The 14,573-nt window shown below is 36.8% G+C and overlaps 1 protein-coding gene across 1 annotated transcript in view; it reads left to right on the top strand.

Annotated features, from left to right (window-relative positions):
• The window catches only part of LOC139122217 (fibrillin-2-like), a 120,102-nt gene that overhangs the window by 48,685 nt on the left and 56,844 nt on the right, over positions 1-14,573 (top strand). Inside the window, 14 exon segments of the mRNA XM_070687641.1 lie at positions 3,779-3,970; positions 4,469-4,594; positions 4,983-5,135; positions 5,437-5,529; positions 6,290-6,415; positions 7,229-7,354; positions 7,811-7,936; positions 8,516-8,641; positions 11,407-11,529; positions 11,797-11,925; positions 12,267-12,392; positions 13,340-13,462; positions 13,939-14,061; positions 14,445-14,570. Of these exon segments, the coding sequence (XP_070543742.1) occupies positions 3,779-3,970; positions 4,469-4,594; positions 4,983-5,135; positions 5,437-5,529; positions 6,290-6,415; positions 7,229-7,354; positions 7,811-7,936; positions 8,516-8,641; positions 11,407-11,529; positions 11,797-11,925; positions 12,267-12,392; positions 13,340-13,462; positions 13,939-14,061; positions 14,445-14,570 (1,818 nt within the window).

Genomic DNA, 14,573 nt, shown 5'->3' with positions numbered 1-14,573 from the left:
GTATAACTGACTAACAATGTTGTCCACAGGACAGCACTATGGAATTTAAAACTGTCATATTATCTATCGGAACACAAAATGTGAAAAAGATTTACTTACCTATGGGTACACCTTCCAAACTCATTGTGGAAAATTCCAAAATGTATGTACATGTATATATAAATGGTAAGTCGATGACGTCTGTATCTATATCTATCTGTCTGTATGTATGTATGTATGTATGTATGTATGTATGTCCATCCTCATCAAAGCTCAAAAACTGCAGCACCTACCATCTTAATATTTAATATACAGTTGTACCCAGGGGTGGAGATATGAATTCGTCCAAACGAATATGCCATTGTCAAAAATATGCATATGAGGTCAAAAAAGGAAACTGCAGCAAATTGCTAAAACTCTGTAACTAGTTGAAACTTGGCATGCAGGTTTCTTTTGGTAATCTTAGTTAGGTGCTTTCAAATTCTGGTGAGATTTGCAAGTGTATATTTTGGGAGTAATTTTTCTGCTTTTGGTCAAAAAATTTTATTCTCTGAAAGTGCTTGTCTGATTGCTTCGAAACTTGGTATGCATGTTCCTCAGGGTGACCCCAGTCAGGTTTGTTCAAATTTTGGTGAAATTTTCATATTTTGTATTTTGGGGCAACTTTCCACAATTTTTTCAAAAAATCTTCTCTGAAATCGCTTTTCTAATTGCTCTGAAACTTGGTATGCATGTTCCAAGGGGTGATGTCAGTCAGGTTTGTTGAAATAGAGGTAAAGTCTTTGTATTTGTATCTTTTGAGCAAATTTTTTCTTTTTTTGGGACAGTCTTCTTCTCTGTCTGACACCACTTGTCACTATATCAGGTTGCTTTGAAATTCAATATGAAGGTCCTCAGGGATGATCTACATGAGTTTGTTAAAATCATGAAAACACAGGGAATTGTGTACTTTTAGCGTAGAATTGGATTTCTCAGAAGTTATCACATAGTTATTTGATATCACATTGCTTTTGATTATTGGGATCTGCAGGTTATGTTTTCAATGGGAATTTGGCGACCTACTTCTGAAATTGTCAGGGTTAGTCATCATAAATCAGCCTTTTAAGATACAGCAGTTTGATTGAGAATGTAGATGTTTATGTTCCTTTAATCAATACGTGCATTGTACAAAGTGCAGTGACACCACCAATCTTAAGGAGAATGGTGCATTGGAGAATAAAGCACTTTAAAAACTCTTGGTTTAAATCTAAATAATGTCTGTTGGACAAAACAAGCCTATTAAGATCATGAAGACCATGTAGTACCCTCTGAACATTTGCTAGATTACTTTTGTCTACTTTTGCTGTATTATACGGCATATAGCAAACATTCTACACCCTTTTCATGCTGTGTTTCTGCTTAGGCTTGTGAACACATGTCAGTGGTTTTGAAATTGGAAGCCCTGATGTTGTCTGATTTGCACAATAAAATCACTGTCAATCTTGTTCACTGGAAAAATAGTTCAACTAATTCAAGATGCTGCTTTAAGTCATTTCTGTATTTGAGAGACAGTTAACAATGATAATGATTTTTGTTAAAGCCTTGAGCACTTTAATTGTTTAAGGGCAAAAATGGTAACACCACTGCCCAGTTTTAACGGTAGTTGCAAAATTTTCTTTCCCTTTAGAGCAAAGAAATAACTGATATTACATGTGTAAGCAAAGAAATTAACTGATGTTGCATGATGTAAAAAGACAAATTCCTGGATTCACTAAATTTACTACATTTATGCAGAATGTACAAAACACTGAATGATACTGCTTATCATTGTAAAAAAGAAAATGACTTTCTTACATTGTATCATATCAGCCCTAAAGCATTGTGAGGAACTTCCTTCTGCAGAGTATAAAACTTAATTTGAAATATTTCCCAGATGCTGAATTTATATTTTTCTGAGTTTCTATTTATGGCTTGAATAAATTTATTTTAATCAAGAAAATGACTGTAACATTTGAAATTGTGAAACTTGTGTGACGTGTGAAACTTTTGTAAGAAATAAATATAAAATTGTAAATTGTAGAACTTTGATCATGTAAGTTTTAATCTAAGTTGCTTTTAATTAAGGGTCTTAATTGAGTAAACTTAGTCCTCACTTTTATTGACAACTTGCAAGATATTGAAATGTAATACAACCATAGCTAATAAGAGTTTTAAGGGTGGTGGGAAGCAAGTAAATCCTACCGGGGTTCCTTGTCATTTTACCAAGGTCCCCCCTTTGTGTATCAATGCATTCAGATTAGGGGACAGTTGAAATGTTTCCTGGCTTCCTAAATCATTTGATTTGCCAACGTTCTCTTGTTTTTAGTCCCCACGGACACCGTCCGGGGGGACTTATAGGTTTGGTCATGTCCGTGCGTGCGTCCGTGTGTGCGTCCGTCCGTGCGTCCGTCCGTTCACGCAGATATCTCAGAGATGCCTGGAGCGATTTCATTCAAACTTGGTACAAGGATTACTTCATATGTCATACAGATGCACGTTGATTTGTTTCGTGATACGATCCAATATGGCTGCCAGGCGGCCATTTTATTACGATTTTTTCATGTACAGAGCAACAACTCAGGCATGTTTCAACTGATTTTATTCAAAGTTGATACAAGGACATTGACCAATGTCATAGATATGCACTTCAATTTTTTTGGTGATACAATCCAATATGGCCGCCGTGCGGCCATTTTGTTACGATTTTTTCATGTACAGAGCCATAACTCAGGCGTATCTCAATCGATTTTATTCAAAGTTGGTACAAGGACATTGACCTATGTCATACATATGCACGTCAATTTGTTTTGCGATACGATCCAATATGGCCGCCAGGCGGCCATTTTATTATGATTTTTTCATGTACAGAGCCATTACTCAGGCATGTTTCAACAGATTTTATTCAAAGTTGGTACAAGGACATTGACCAATGTCATAGCTATGCACATTAATTTGTTTTGTGATACGATCCAATATGGCCGCTGTGCGGCCATTTTGTTACGATTTTTTCATGTACAGAGCCATAACTCAGGCATATCTCAACCGATTTTATTCAACTTGGATACAAGGACATTGACCTATGTCATACACATGCACATTGATTTGTTTTGTAATACAATCCAATATGGCCGCCGTGTGGCCATTTTATTGCGTTTTTTTCATGTCCAGAACCATAACTCAGACATGTATCAAGCGATTTTATTCAAAGTTGGTAAAAGGAGATTGACCAATGTCATACATATGCACGTTAATTTGTTTTGTGATACGATCGGTCATACATTTGCACGTTAATTTGTTTTGTGATACAATTCAATATAGCTGCTGTGCGGCCATTTTGTTATGATTTTTTCATGTCCTGAACTCAGACATGTATCAAGCGAATTTATTCAAAAGTATTTTTATCACAGTATTTTTATCACAGACCTAATGAAGAGGACTCTATCCTCTCTGAGGACCTGTAATCAAAGTACCCATTAACAAGTGGGGACTGTGTCATCAACGATGACTTGTTTTGTTAAGGGCGGTAAGTAGGTAAATGTTACCGGGGTTACCCAGTCATTTTACTGGGGTTCCCCTTGGTATATTAATACAATAGAATAAGGGGATGGCAGTAATTTTACTGGTGCTCCCAAAATCATTAACCAATGTTCCCTAACTTTAGCAAAAACACTGGCTCTCCACCTTTGCAAAAAACACTGCTATTGCTGAGAAGAGCAAGTTTTTTCAATTCATCAACTGAATTTTAAGTTTTTTACAAAATGTTAACACGTCTATATTAAAGATAACAGACTGGGCAAATGTTGGTCCGAACTCCGTGATGATCGGTGTGAGGGAGACCTGATGGGATTGATGAAGAAAGCAGAATGTTGTGCTACCTTTGGTTTGGCCTGGGGTAGCCCTTGTGAACGTTGTTCAACAGCAGACAGAAAATGCCAGCCTGGATTCGTCAGAAAGCCAGGTGGAAACTGTGAAGGTATGTATCACACCAAAACTAAGTCTCCTACTTTCTAGTGTGTGGCCAAACATTTTGATTTAAATTTAAACCTTTGCACGCCAAAGTCAATTTTTTTGCCTTTACAAACTACATCCCAGTCAAATTTCCTACATATTAGCCAAAATTTTGATAAAAACTGGAGCTGATGAAATGTGATGTCCATTTGGTTCAAAATTATCAAAAAATACAAAAAAATCATAAAAATTGGTAAAATGTAGCACTAAAATTTTGGTGGGAAAAATTACAGCACTCAAAAGGGTTAACAGATTTACGAAAGTATACTTAATCTTACTATCTGTGGTGCATGAGGTTGACATGCATACCAACAGACAAGTTATAAGCCTTGTTAAATGAAATTTTCTAACTTTTCTAAATTGTTTCTGTCACAGACATGACAGAAACAATTTAATAAATGCGCATCAAAATTCATGTTGTTTGTTTTTGACAGTATCGCTTTGTAATCCTCTTTCCATTCAGATGTGAATGAATGTGAAATCAACCCAATGGCATGTCTAAATGGACAGTGTGAAAACACTGAAGGTTCATACAACTGTATGTGTGATTTTGGTCTGACTCTGGACACTACAGGATCCAGGTGTCTTGGTAAGGTTCTTTTCTTTTTGCGAATTTACATAAATGTGTTATGTGTTTGAAAATTTCAGGTGTCATACATATAGAACACTCATTTTCATTACAAGAGAGTGACAGTTGGCTATTGTACCTCGAGGTTTATGTGTTTAGTTTGTGAAATGTTTAATCACCAGGGTTAACAATTTTTCCTATCATTTCAATGTGACATGTATTACCAATTAAAGTTTGGAATGGCATAGTGTACAGTACAGGTGTTAAAATTATTAATGTGAGCCAACCTTTCCTTGATGAGAGATTCTTTAGATGTTCTCACTTAAATTTGCTGCAAATGAAGAACAAAGTTATTTTAAATTTTGAGTGTACTTTCTTACAATCTCTTACATCCCTGTTTTTGATGCAGATCTCAGAAGTGACGTTTGTAGTCTCAGCTACAATGAGAAAACATCATCCTGTGAAAATGGGCTGCGTGGTCTTTACAGGCAGTCAGAATGCTGTTGTACCATTGGTGTTGCATGGGGTGCTTCTTGTGAACTGTGTCCACTGAAAGGAACCAGTGAGTCTTTATTTCTACATGAAGCAATAACTGTGTCTCCATCAATGAAAAGTCCTTCCGGCACTCTTTAATGTGGATTTCTTTTTGCATATGTTTTACATTGCCTTAGACTATCCTTTTTTTTATTTTTCTCAATCTGAAGTTGAGCATTGTTGACAGTTCAATACTTGTTTGAAAGTATGTTGTATACATCTTTTATGACTACATATATGGAATGCTGAAGGTCAGGATTGTAATTTTTATATTTTACCTTTTTGATTTAATACTGTGATGAGCAATGTTGCATATTTTATCTCAACAGATGAATATACTGCGATATGCCCAAGGGGCCCAGGATTTGCTGATGTTCGCCCAATCTCTGTGATAATGAAGGAAGAAAAACGACTTGTCACAGGTAAACCTGCTTTTGTCAATTTCCATGGATCACTTTCTGCAGAAATTTGAGCCACTTATTAAACCTTAGTTCGCACAAGGATAAAACGTGGCAAATCTGCTTGATATACAGATATTCATTTGGGTTTCATTAATTTTGGAGAACTTGCTTTTTGCACCTGTTTATCTGTTTATTCTCACATTCACATTGCAAATTTTGAATGAATTTAAAAGTGATTGTTATTTGTTTGATAAGACAGCAATCATATGAAAGTTTGAAGCGGTACAATCTTGTACAGTAATTTATACGAATGTACGCATTGTTGCATCAGCTTTGTACTGTAACTTTTGCAAATGAATGTAACGGGGGAGCTGTATGTTTTAGTTTTTAACCGAGAGTGATCATTACAATTGGACATTTTGTAGATTTTAATTGATACAAGGTCCAAATTCTAAAAAAGCTTTGGAAATTATACAAATTTTCGGATGCAAGAATGCTTTGTCAGCATTAGCAACCAATCACATATTGAATGCTGCTGTGTAACCCGAATTTTGCCAACATTTCCATGTTCAAATCTGTGTTGCAAATCAGTTTCACTAATATAAATTACATTTATGCAAAGTCATATCTCAGGGATATGTAACTTTGTTTGCATCACTATGTTATATGTATACATTATACATGTGTATCAATGCTAACACAACCAAGACAGTACTGGATAGTTTGCATTGGATGTTGTTGTCATTTTCTGCCACGTTTGATATATACTCTGTTTCACCAGATGTCAATGAATGTGGAACGTTTCCATCATTATGCGCCAATGGGATATGCCGCAACACAGTTGGTAGTTTCAAATGTGAATGCATGAGTGGGTTCTCTCTAGATCCAAGTGGCATGAACTGCTCCGGTAAGTCTCCTGTTCATCATTTACTTGATGCTTTCATTTTGGGGGGGAGGGGGCAGTTTTGATAGCTACTCTTGCTGTATTATCTAGTTGGTACATTACAAACAGTTTTGCTAGTCACATTGTACTCTTCACCAATTGTATATGACTTATTTCAATAAAGCTGATTGTGAAATTGATAGGTACAGCTCAAAGAACAAATGTAGTACTTTGGAAGTAATAGCAGTCCTGTAGATGTACCGTCATGATTCATTCAAACACCGAATCAATATTTGAACTATGTCAGTGACTATCCTACTTATGGCCCATGCATTCTTCCGCGTCACTAAACACGAACTCTGTGGTGAGTTTCACTGCCAATACCTCAACTTCTGCTTTGGATATGATATTTCCATAGGAAAAATTAGTATATATTGCAAGTGGCTTATGTTCACTAGTTATTAGAAATTTGACTGTCTTTTATGAGTCTGTCACCAACGACGTACAACATTATCCAAAATCGTGACAACGCTGTTGTCTGCCACTGCTTACTTTGTAGTTCCGATCTGTATGCCACTCATCGTGCCATTGGATAATATTTTGCATTTGGAGAGAAAGGCTGTTTATTATCCAATAAGGGCCCTTGTAATAATAATAAATACTGCTTTCGTGTATGTGTGATCGATTCTGTTGTAGATGTAAATTGTTACATCTGTGATGCTGTTTTATTCATCTGAGTGTTAAATCAACCACAAAGGGGTTAGGGTAAGCAAGTATAGCAAAATTTTCCATTGAATCTTCAATGACTATGTTTTCTAAACCAATCTTAATTTCCAGATATCAATGAGTGTCGCATCACGAGAGGCATCTGCGGAAATGGCACATGTGTGAATACTCCTGGTAGCTTCCTCTGTGAATGTGATGAAGGGTTTGAATCAACTATGATGATGCAAGTCTGCATGGGTAAGTTACTCATTTCTTAAATACTCAAATGTTCACAAGTTTGCAAAAAATAGGTTTGTAAAATAATATTACCATGCCTGAAAACTAGCACGTATCAAGTAAGGATTTGTCTGAAAACAATGTCACATTTTCACAAATAATCCCAAATGCTTGTCTTGCAGAAGAAAATTTTATTCAATCATTGTAGTCTAATAGTAATAGTCTTTATGGGCTTCAAACGTTGAAGTCACAGTGGAAACCACTTACTTTATTTTCATGTGCAAGTTATCTCTTCTTCAATTTGGAAGCACTTTGGAAAAATACCATGTAACAGTCATTATGTATCCCTTGAACTGTGTACATTCATGAGAATGTAAAAGTCTTTAATAGCATCCTACATTTGAATTGTTTACAAGAATTTACTTGTATGGGTATACTAAAGACTTTCATTTCTGTATCATTTTTTCGCTCTTGCAGATATCAATGAATGTGAGCGGTCTCCTGGTCTTTGTAGAGGGGGTGACTGCATCAACAGCATTGGAAGCTTTAAATGTATCTGCCCTGATGGCAGGCAAGTGTCTGCTGATGGAAGGTCTTGCATTGGTGAGTCTATTGTAATTGAACTTGGTGTGAGTTATCACTAGCTTCTCTTAAGTGACTGAGACATGTGTCCTATCACTTCTACCCAGTTTCCCATTAGTGTTTTATCTATTACTGAGAGTTATTTGTCTGGTTTCAATTCTGGCAAACTGCAAAATACTCATCATTGTACTCATACAGTTAAAAAAAAAATACTGGGAAAAAAACTGCTTTGATGAGATTTGTTTGATTTGGTGTCTGTTTGCAATGCTGAAGGATTATGATCCTCATACATGTAGTTTCAATGATAAATTTGGTTGAAATCATTGCTGTCATCAGAAGTGCGCAACTTGAAAGTGGCATGATTGTAACATATTTCATCAAGGAGCAGATGAACAGAGTGTTCTGACACCCAGCCAATGTTTCTACTGTTATTTCTTGTTGAGCTGTCACTTAATTAGCATACTAATGCTGACTGTTTTATTTCAAGAACATTTATTTAGTTTTCCTGATCTCGTATGTTAACATATAGAACATTCAAATCAATAATATATATTCAAACTTTTTGGAAAAGACCTTCACCTTCCTATTTTATGTCATCAGATGTCAATGAGTGTTCCACAACCCAAGGCATCTGTTCTAATGGTAGATGTCACAACACTTTCGGTGGCTTCCAGTGCATCTGTGACCCTGGATTTACGCCTTCAGCTAACAGTCAGTCCTGTGAAGGTATGTATGCTTGCATACACTTATTTGGTATGAATGTATGAACATGTTATGCAAAGGGATTCATGTCCTACTTAGATTAAACTTTACGGAACATGATATTGCTATGAACAATTGTCAGACAGTCTGATGTAATACTTACATGATAGCACTTAAAGCCCCATTATCTGCATCTATTTGCATACCAACAAATCTTTGGAGTTATGCATTGGTTTCTTTTTTAGTCACCGAGGATGCAGTCCGGCGGGGACTTATAGATAATTAGGTCCCGTCTGTCTGTCCAGCCGTCTGTCAACAGCCGTTTCTCTGTCACCCCTGAGCTGATTTTTTTCAAACTGTGTGCAAGGATAAAGTACTGTGGCATACATATGCATGTCAATTTAGTTTGCGATATGATCCAATATAGCCATTTTGTTCCAAATTTTTCGTATTTTTAAACCATAACTCGACTATCCTTGTACCGATTTTGGGTATACAGATAAAGTACTATGACATATATATGGACATCAATTTATTGTGATACAATCCTATATGGCCGCCGGGCGGCCATTTTGTTACGATTTTTTCATGTTTTTGAACCATAACTCAACTATCCCAAACCGATTTCGTTCAATGTTGGTACACCAACATTCACTACGGCCCAAAGGTGCCCCATTTTGTACGGTAATAGCGTCCTGAATTTTCGCCACACATACGTGGAGTGCGCATTCAGAGAGTCAATTTCACCTCCCGCGTCATGTTGAAAATTTCGCCATATTTCCTTGCTGCACATCTAAATATTAATGAAAGAGCAACAGGTCCTATTTCCCGTATATGCTGCCCTTACAATTACAATATTTTGGGAAGAATTTCACAAGGGAATTCCAAAAATACGTAAGCGATAACAGACATATGCAAAATGCAAAATCAAGTAAAAACACAGTCAACAGCAAAACGATCTTCAACTCGTCATTCATAAAAATAAGGGGGAAACTCAAAAAAATAAAACCATAGAGTTTTAGTTACCCTTCATGATATGTGTCATACCAACTATTATAAAAAATAACAGCGAAATGAAAAATTTAAACCAACGGTTTTTTCAGATGTATTTTTCTTACGATGTGTCTAATCTGCTCGATTTCCCATAGAAAACAATGGCGTTTAATGTACTGAACAGACCGTGCAACTTTCGCTCGTTCAAATTTCTCAATTCTGAACCAATTATAGTGAAAAGTGGCACGGTGTTTCCTTGATATATATACAAAATTGCTGTCATTTTAGTTTTTTGAATTTCTCGACGAAACTTGTTTTAGTTGCATTTTATTTTTCCGATGGCTAAATTTTTGCTCTTGCCCGCTGAATTTTTGCTCTTGCCCTCAATAAAATGGCGATTTTACGGCGTTTGCATATGCAGAATCAGGGTCTAATATGTACCCATTTTAATCGGTTAGCGTCTCTTAAATTGTACAGACCAAATACCAGTCAGGTTGTTGTAATTTATACCAAATTTTGGCGAATATCAACTATGAAAATTTCAGTAAACTGCAAAAATAACACAGAACAGAGGCTAACGGGCTAGAGTCTCCACTGTAATCGTGCAGTGAACATTATCGATCGATATCCTTTTGTCCGAAATTGATACATTGTTGTCTCGCTCACTTGCGTGTAGTCCCCCGTTCACAATGGCGCCAAACTACGCCAAGTTGTGCCAAAATGTGCTGAAACGTACGTATCACCAAAACTGAAAAAAGTGTCGTCGATTTAATTTCAGTACAAGAAACCAATGGATACCTTGATGTTAAAGTGTACAAGTCAGTATACGGGTTATTGTGGAAATGTTTATGACGTGACCTCAACACACGAGCGCCCGGCACAAGCGGCGCCCAAACAGATTTTCGATCGATAATCTATTGAAAATAAATTGATACAATGTTCGCTGTTGTCAATAGCGACCGGCTGAGAGCGCTGTTCGATAGAAATTATGCTTCGCGGAATACCGTACACTGAGGCATACTTTTGGGCCGTAGTGATTGTATTGAAGTGTGCATGTGCATGTCAATTAATGGTATGATCGGGGACTGTGTCATCAGCAATGACCTGTATTTAGTCGCATTGTCTTTGAAAGTGTTGCTGTTTCAATCCTTGATGATTGCCTTAATTGATTTAAGTCTGGTGCCTACTCGTAAATTATTTGTGGCCATATTTTAGTTGCAACTTGAAAATTATGTAGTTGTTTAAGTCAAAGTTGTGCATTCATCACCAATATTTGAAAAAGATTTTGGTGGTCACACTTCAGTAAGCACTTTTACATAAGTTGCATTTTATTTCAAACCATCTTGTAGCAAAGAGTGCAAAAAGCAACAGTTCATGGGGCTTTAATTATCCTACATGAAAAATATTGTTTTACACGATACATGGATATCAGCAGATCACAGATATGAAAAGTAACTTTATTTTTCAAGTCTCTCATTATCATTATACACTAGCATGTACTACTGTACAACAACATCTCAGTAATGGTAGAGGTGACTGTAGGATTTACCAGCATGTGTCTGATATTGGCAGGAATATATCTGCAGTGTAACACTGTTGGATGATACAAAAATTAGGTATTGAATTTAAGTTTCACAAAATGGTAGATCTCTTTGATGATAAAAATGTATCAGTGTGATGACTTTGGACAGGAGGTATATTGTAACCATGTGTGAAATAATTCTTGTGAAGTGGTCAGTGCCCATGTGGATACTGAGTTTATAAGAAAGTTTTTGTCTGCTTCTTTACTGTTACAGATCTGGATGAGTGTGCTATCAATAATGGAGGCTGTGAAATGAACTGTGTCAATATCCAGGGAAGTTTTGATTGCAGTTGCAATAATGGCTACATGCTGATGGAAAACGGAAAAGACTGCCTTGGTGAGTGTCTTCGATGAAGAATGGTGTATGATTGAAAGAAAAACATTTGACATTTGATTTTACATGCATTTTCTTATCAGGAGCAGAGGAAATAGTCATGTTTTATAGAGATACAAACAAATACAGACAGATAAACATATCCGTAGTTCAGTGTAAGTTTCTGCATGTGGTTTTGTTTGTACTGCACTGCCTGTTCATTTGAAATTTAGGTTTCACCTATTTATAGCTACAGTGTTTTGCCTTTCTTTTTCCATACCCATTGCTTAGATGTGGATGAATGCATTCGTGGTCCTGAGGTGTGTGGACCAGGTGGCATCTGTGAGAACGTTCCAGGTGCATATGAGTGTACTTGTTATGATGGATTCCGACCTTCAGAGGATCTGCAGAGCTGTCTTGGTAAGCTAATATGGAGTTACACTTTTCATAAATGACGAATAGGGAAATGTAAATCACCTGAGGTTAATGAATAAGATGTCAAAATTAGCTGATAGTGGGTTTTTTGAGATGTCCTATGAGTGGGTAATCTAGCCAATTACCTATAGAAGTTTGCTGACTATCTTCCCATGTAAACCAATATGAGGAACCTATAACTACATTTTCTAGCATTCCGGACTTCCTCGTATGCTTCCATCAGTGAAGACATGAATTAAACATCTACAATAAAAAAGTTGAATTAATATCGTACCACAAGTATCGCCCATTTGAAGGCAATTGTTTTTATTTCTTTTTCTTTTTAGACGTTGATGAGTGCAGTTTCCCAGGGAATCTGTGTCTTGATGGAACTTGTGAAAACACTGAAGGGTCATTCATGTGCTTCTGTGATCAAGGGTACTCTCTGCAACCTGGCAGAATGGGATGTGTTGGTATGTAACACTCATTATTATACATCTACCATCGAGAACAATAGAATTTAGCGTGCGCTAAAAAAGCCGTACGGAACTTGCGCCCGTTCCGTACGGCACGGTTTCAAGGCGCCCCATTCTCTGCGGCTGTATCTGCGCGTTCACTGTAGAACGGTTTCAAGGGACCCCTTGGACGAGTGCCAGAACAAGTCTCGTGCGCGCTCTGTACGTACGTATGTGTGTAGTGCACACACTCCAAAACTTGCAGAAGCGCATCCGAGGTAGTGTTCCACACTGGCGCGATAAAATCGGAAGAAAAATTGTTGACATTGCACGAAAACGGTCACTACTCCGACATTTTGATGCCTTGATCAGGAATGTAAGATGTATAATAATAAGGTTATTACGAAAATACCGCAAAGGATGCACTCGGACATTGGCGCCTCGCATCGCCCTCCGCTTCGCGTCGGGCGATACGCTGCGCCAATGTCCTCGTGCATCCTTTGCGGTATTTTCGTAATAACCTCATATTATTTAACTTGTCCACAATGCCATCATCAAATTATTGGACAGTAAAAAAATATTGTACTGTCTAGGTTAGGAGGCATAAAATTCGATAACAGTATGTGCATAAAGATTTTCCATACAAGCGGCATAATGTATTTAATATGCAACAGAGAACTCAATATAGTGTATGTCTCATATGGATTAGAAAATGTCCTATGGGAATAATTCTGCAAATTTGGTGAAGAGATGGTCAGGTTGTCCAGTGTCTAGCTAAAATTAAAACAGTAGCTTGGATGTACATGTGTGCACACTGGAGGATAGATTGCGGGACAAATCGTAGTGCTGAGACAGAAAAGTAGGAAAGACAGAAGGATGTACCACTGGTATATCTCCATGTAATCTTTGTTGCTAATACCAAAACGGATTGATTAATTTTCTTTCTGTGTTTGCTTTTTTCTCAGACAACAATGAGTGTGAATTAGGTGTACATAACTGTGCAATAAATGCAGAATGTGCCAACACCAAGGGCTCTTTCAAATGTAATTGCAATCCTGGATTCATTGGTGATGGAGTCAATTGTGTGGGTGAGTAATCAGTAGCTGTCCGGCTTTGCAGTATGCTGAGAATGTATTTTTTAATTAGTGCAAATATATAATCAAAGAGAAAGAAAGTTAAAAGAAAGATTGTATGTGGATGTAAGAATAAAATGTGAAGTAACCAATGTCTGACAGATAACCTGAATATTTCAACTTCAACTTTCAGGTAATCATCCGACAAATAGAAAGTTGGTTATTAACTTTTCTTACTTATTTAAGTTTTGTTGAGTGGCCAAGCTTCTTGTGCTCAGGAAAACTTTATTTATAAAACTATGATCCAATAATGTTTATAATGAAAAACTGTATTTGTTGAATCACAGTGTCTTCATGTAAGATAGAAACTGAGAATATAGATATTAAAGAATGTGAGAAAGTCATGATGATTCGATAATACGGATACATTAATGTTGTTGGTGTCTGCTTCTGAACCATTCTAACTCTATTTATGTGCATTTCTTCATCAGATATTGATGAATGTGCCAGTGAGTCGGATGACTGTCATGATGATGCAAACTGTGTGAACACACCAGGATCCTACCAATGCCAGTGTAAAAGCGGTTTTGTAGGGGATGGCTTTGATTGTGAAGGTAAAGTTAGAGATTCTCTCTTTAATGTGTTCTCTGTACAGAAAGTACAGCGTAGACCACATTTTTTATAGTTAGCCATTTTCTTCTGTAAAGATTTCAAGGATCAGTAAGGTAGTCTAAATCTTGATCAAAATTGTATGGAAGACATTTGTAATACAGCCAAGCACTGGCCTGGTGTACTTCAGTCTTATAAGACAAATGGTACAGTGGTTGAAAATTGCCTGTCCCAATCTGTTATGACATTGCGCCAGAGGAGATGTCTTGAACGGTGTTGTCTCTTTGTGATGATAAACTTATAAATAGCATCAGAAAGGAAATGTTACAAAGGCAAGCATAAGTAGGATGTCAGATAAGCAAATGTTGCTTCCTCTTTTGTCTTTCAGATATTGATGAATGCACCTTTGATCCCAACCTCTGTACCAATGGCCAGTGTCTTAATGTCCCAGGACGATATGAATGTGAATGTGATATGGGATTCTATGCACCTGATGATAAGGATAGGTGTGATGGTA

This window comes from Ptychodera flava, chromosome 21 (assembly GCF_041260155.1).
Source record: "Ptychodera flava strain L36383 chromosome 21, AS_Pfla_20210202, whole genome shotgun sequence".
In the NCBI taxonomy this organism is placed as follows: Eukaryota; Metazoa; Hemichordata; class Enteropneusta; family Ptychoderidae; genus Ptychodera; species Ptychodera flava.
This window is presented reverse-complemented; position numbering and strand designations above follow the sequence as displayed.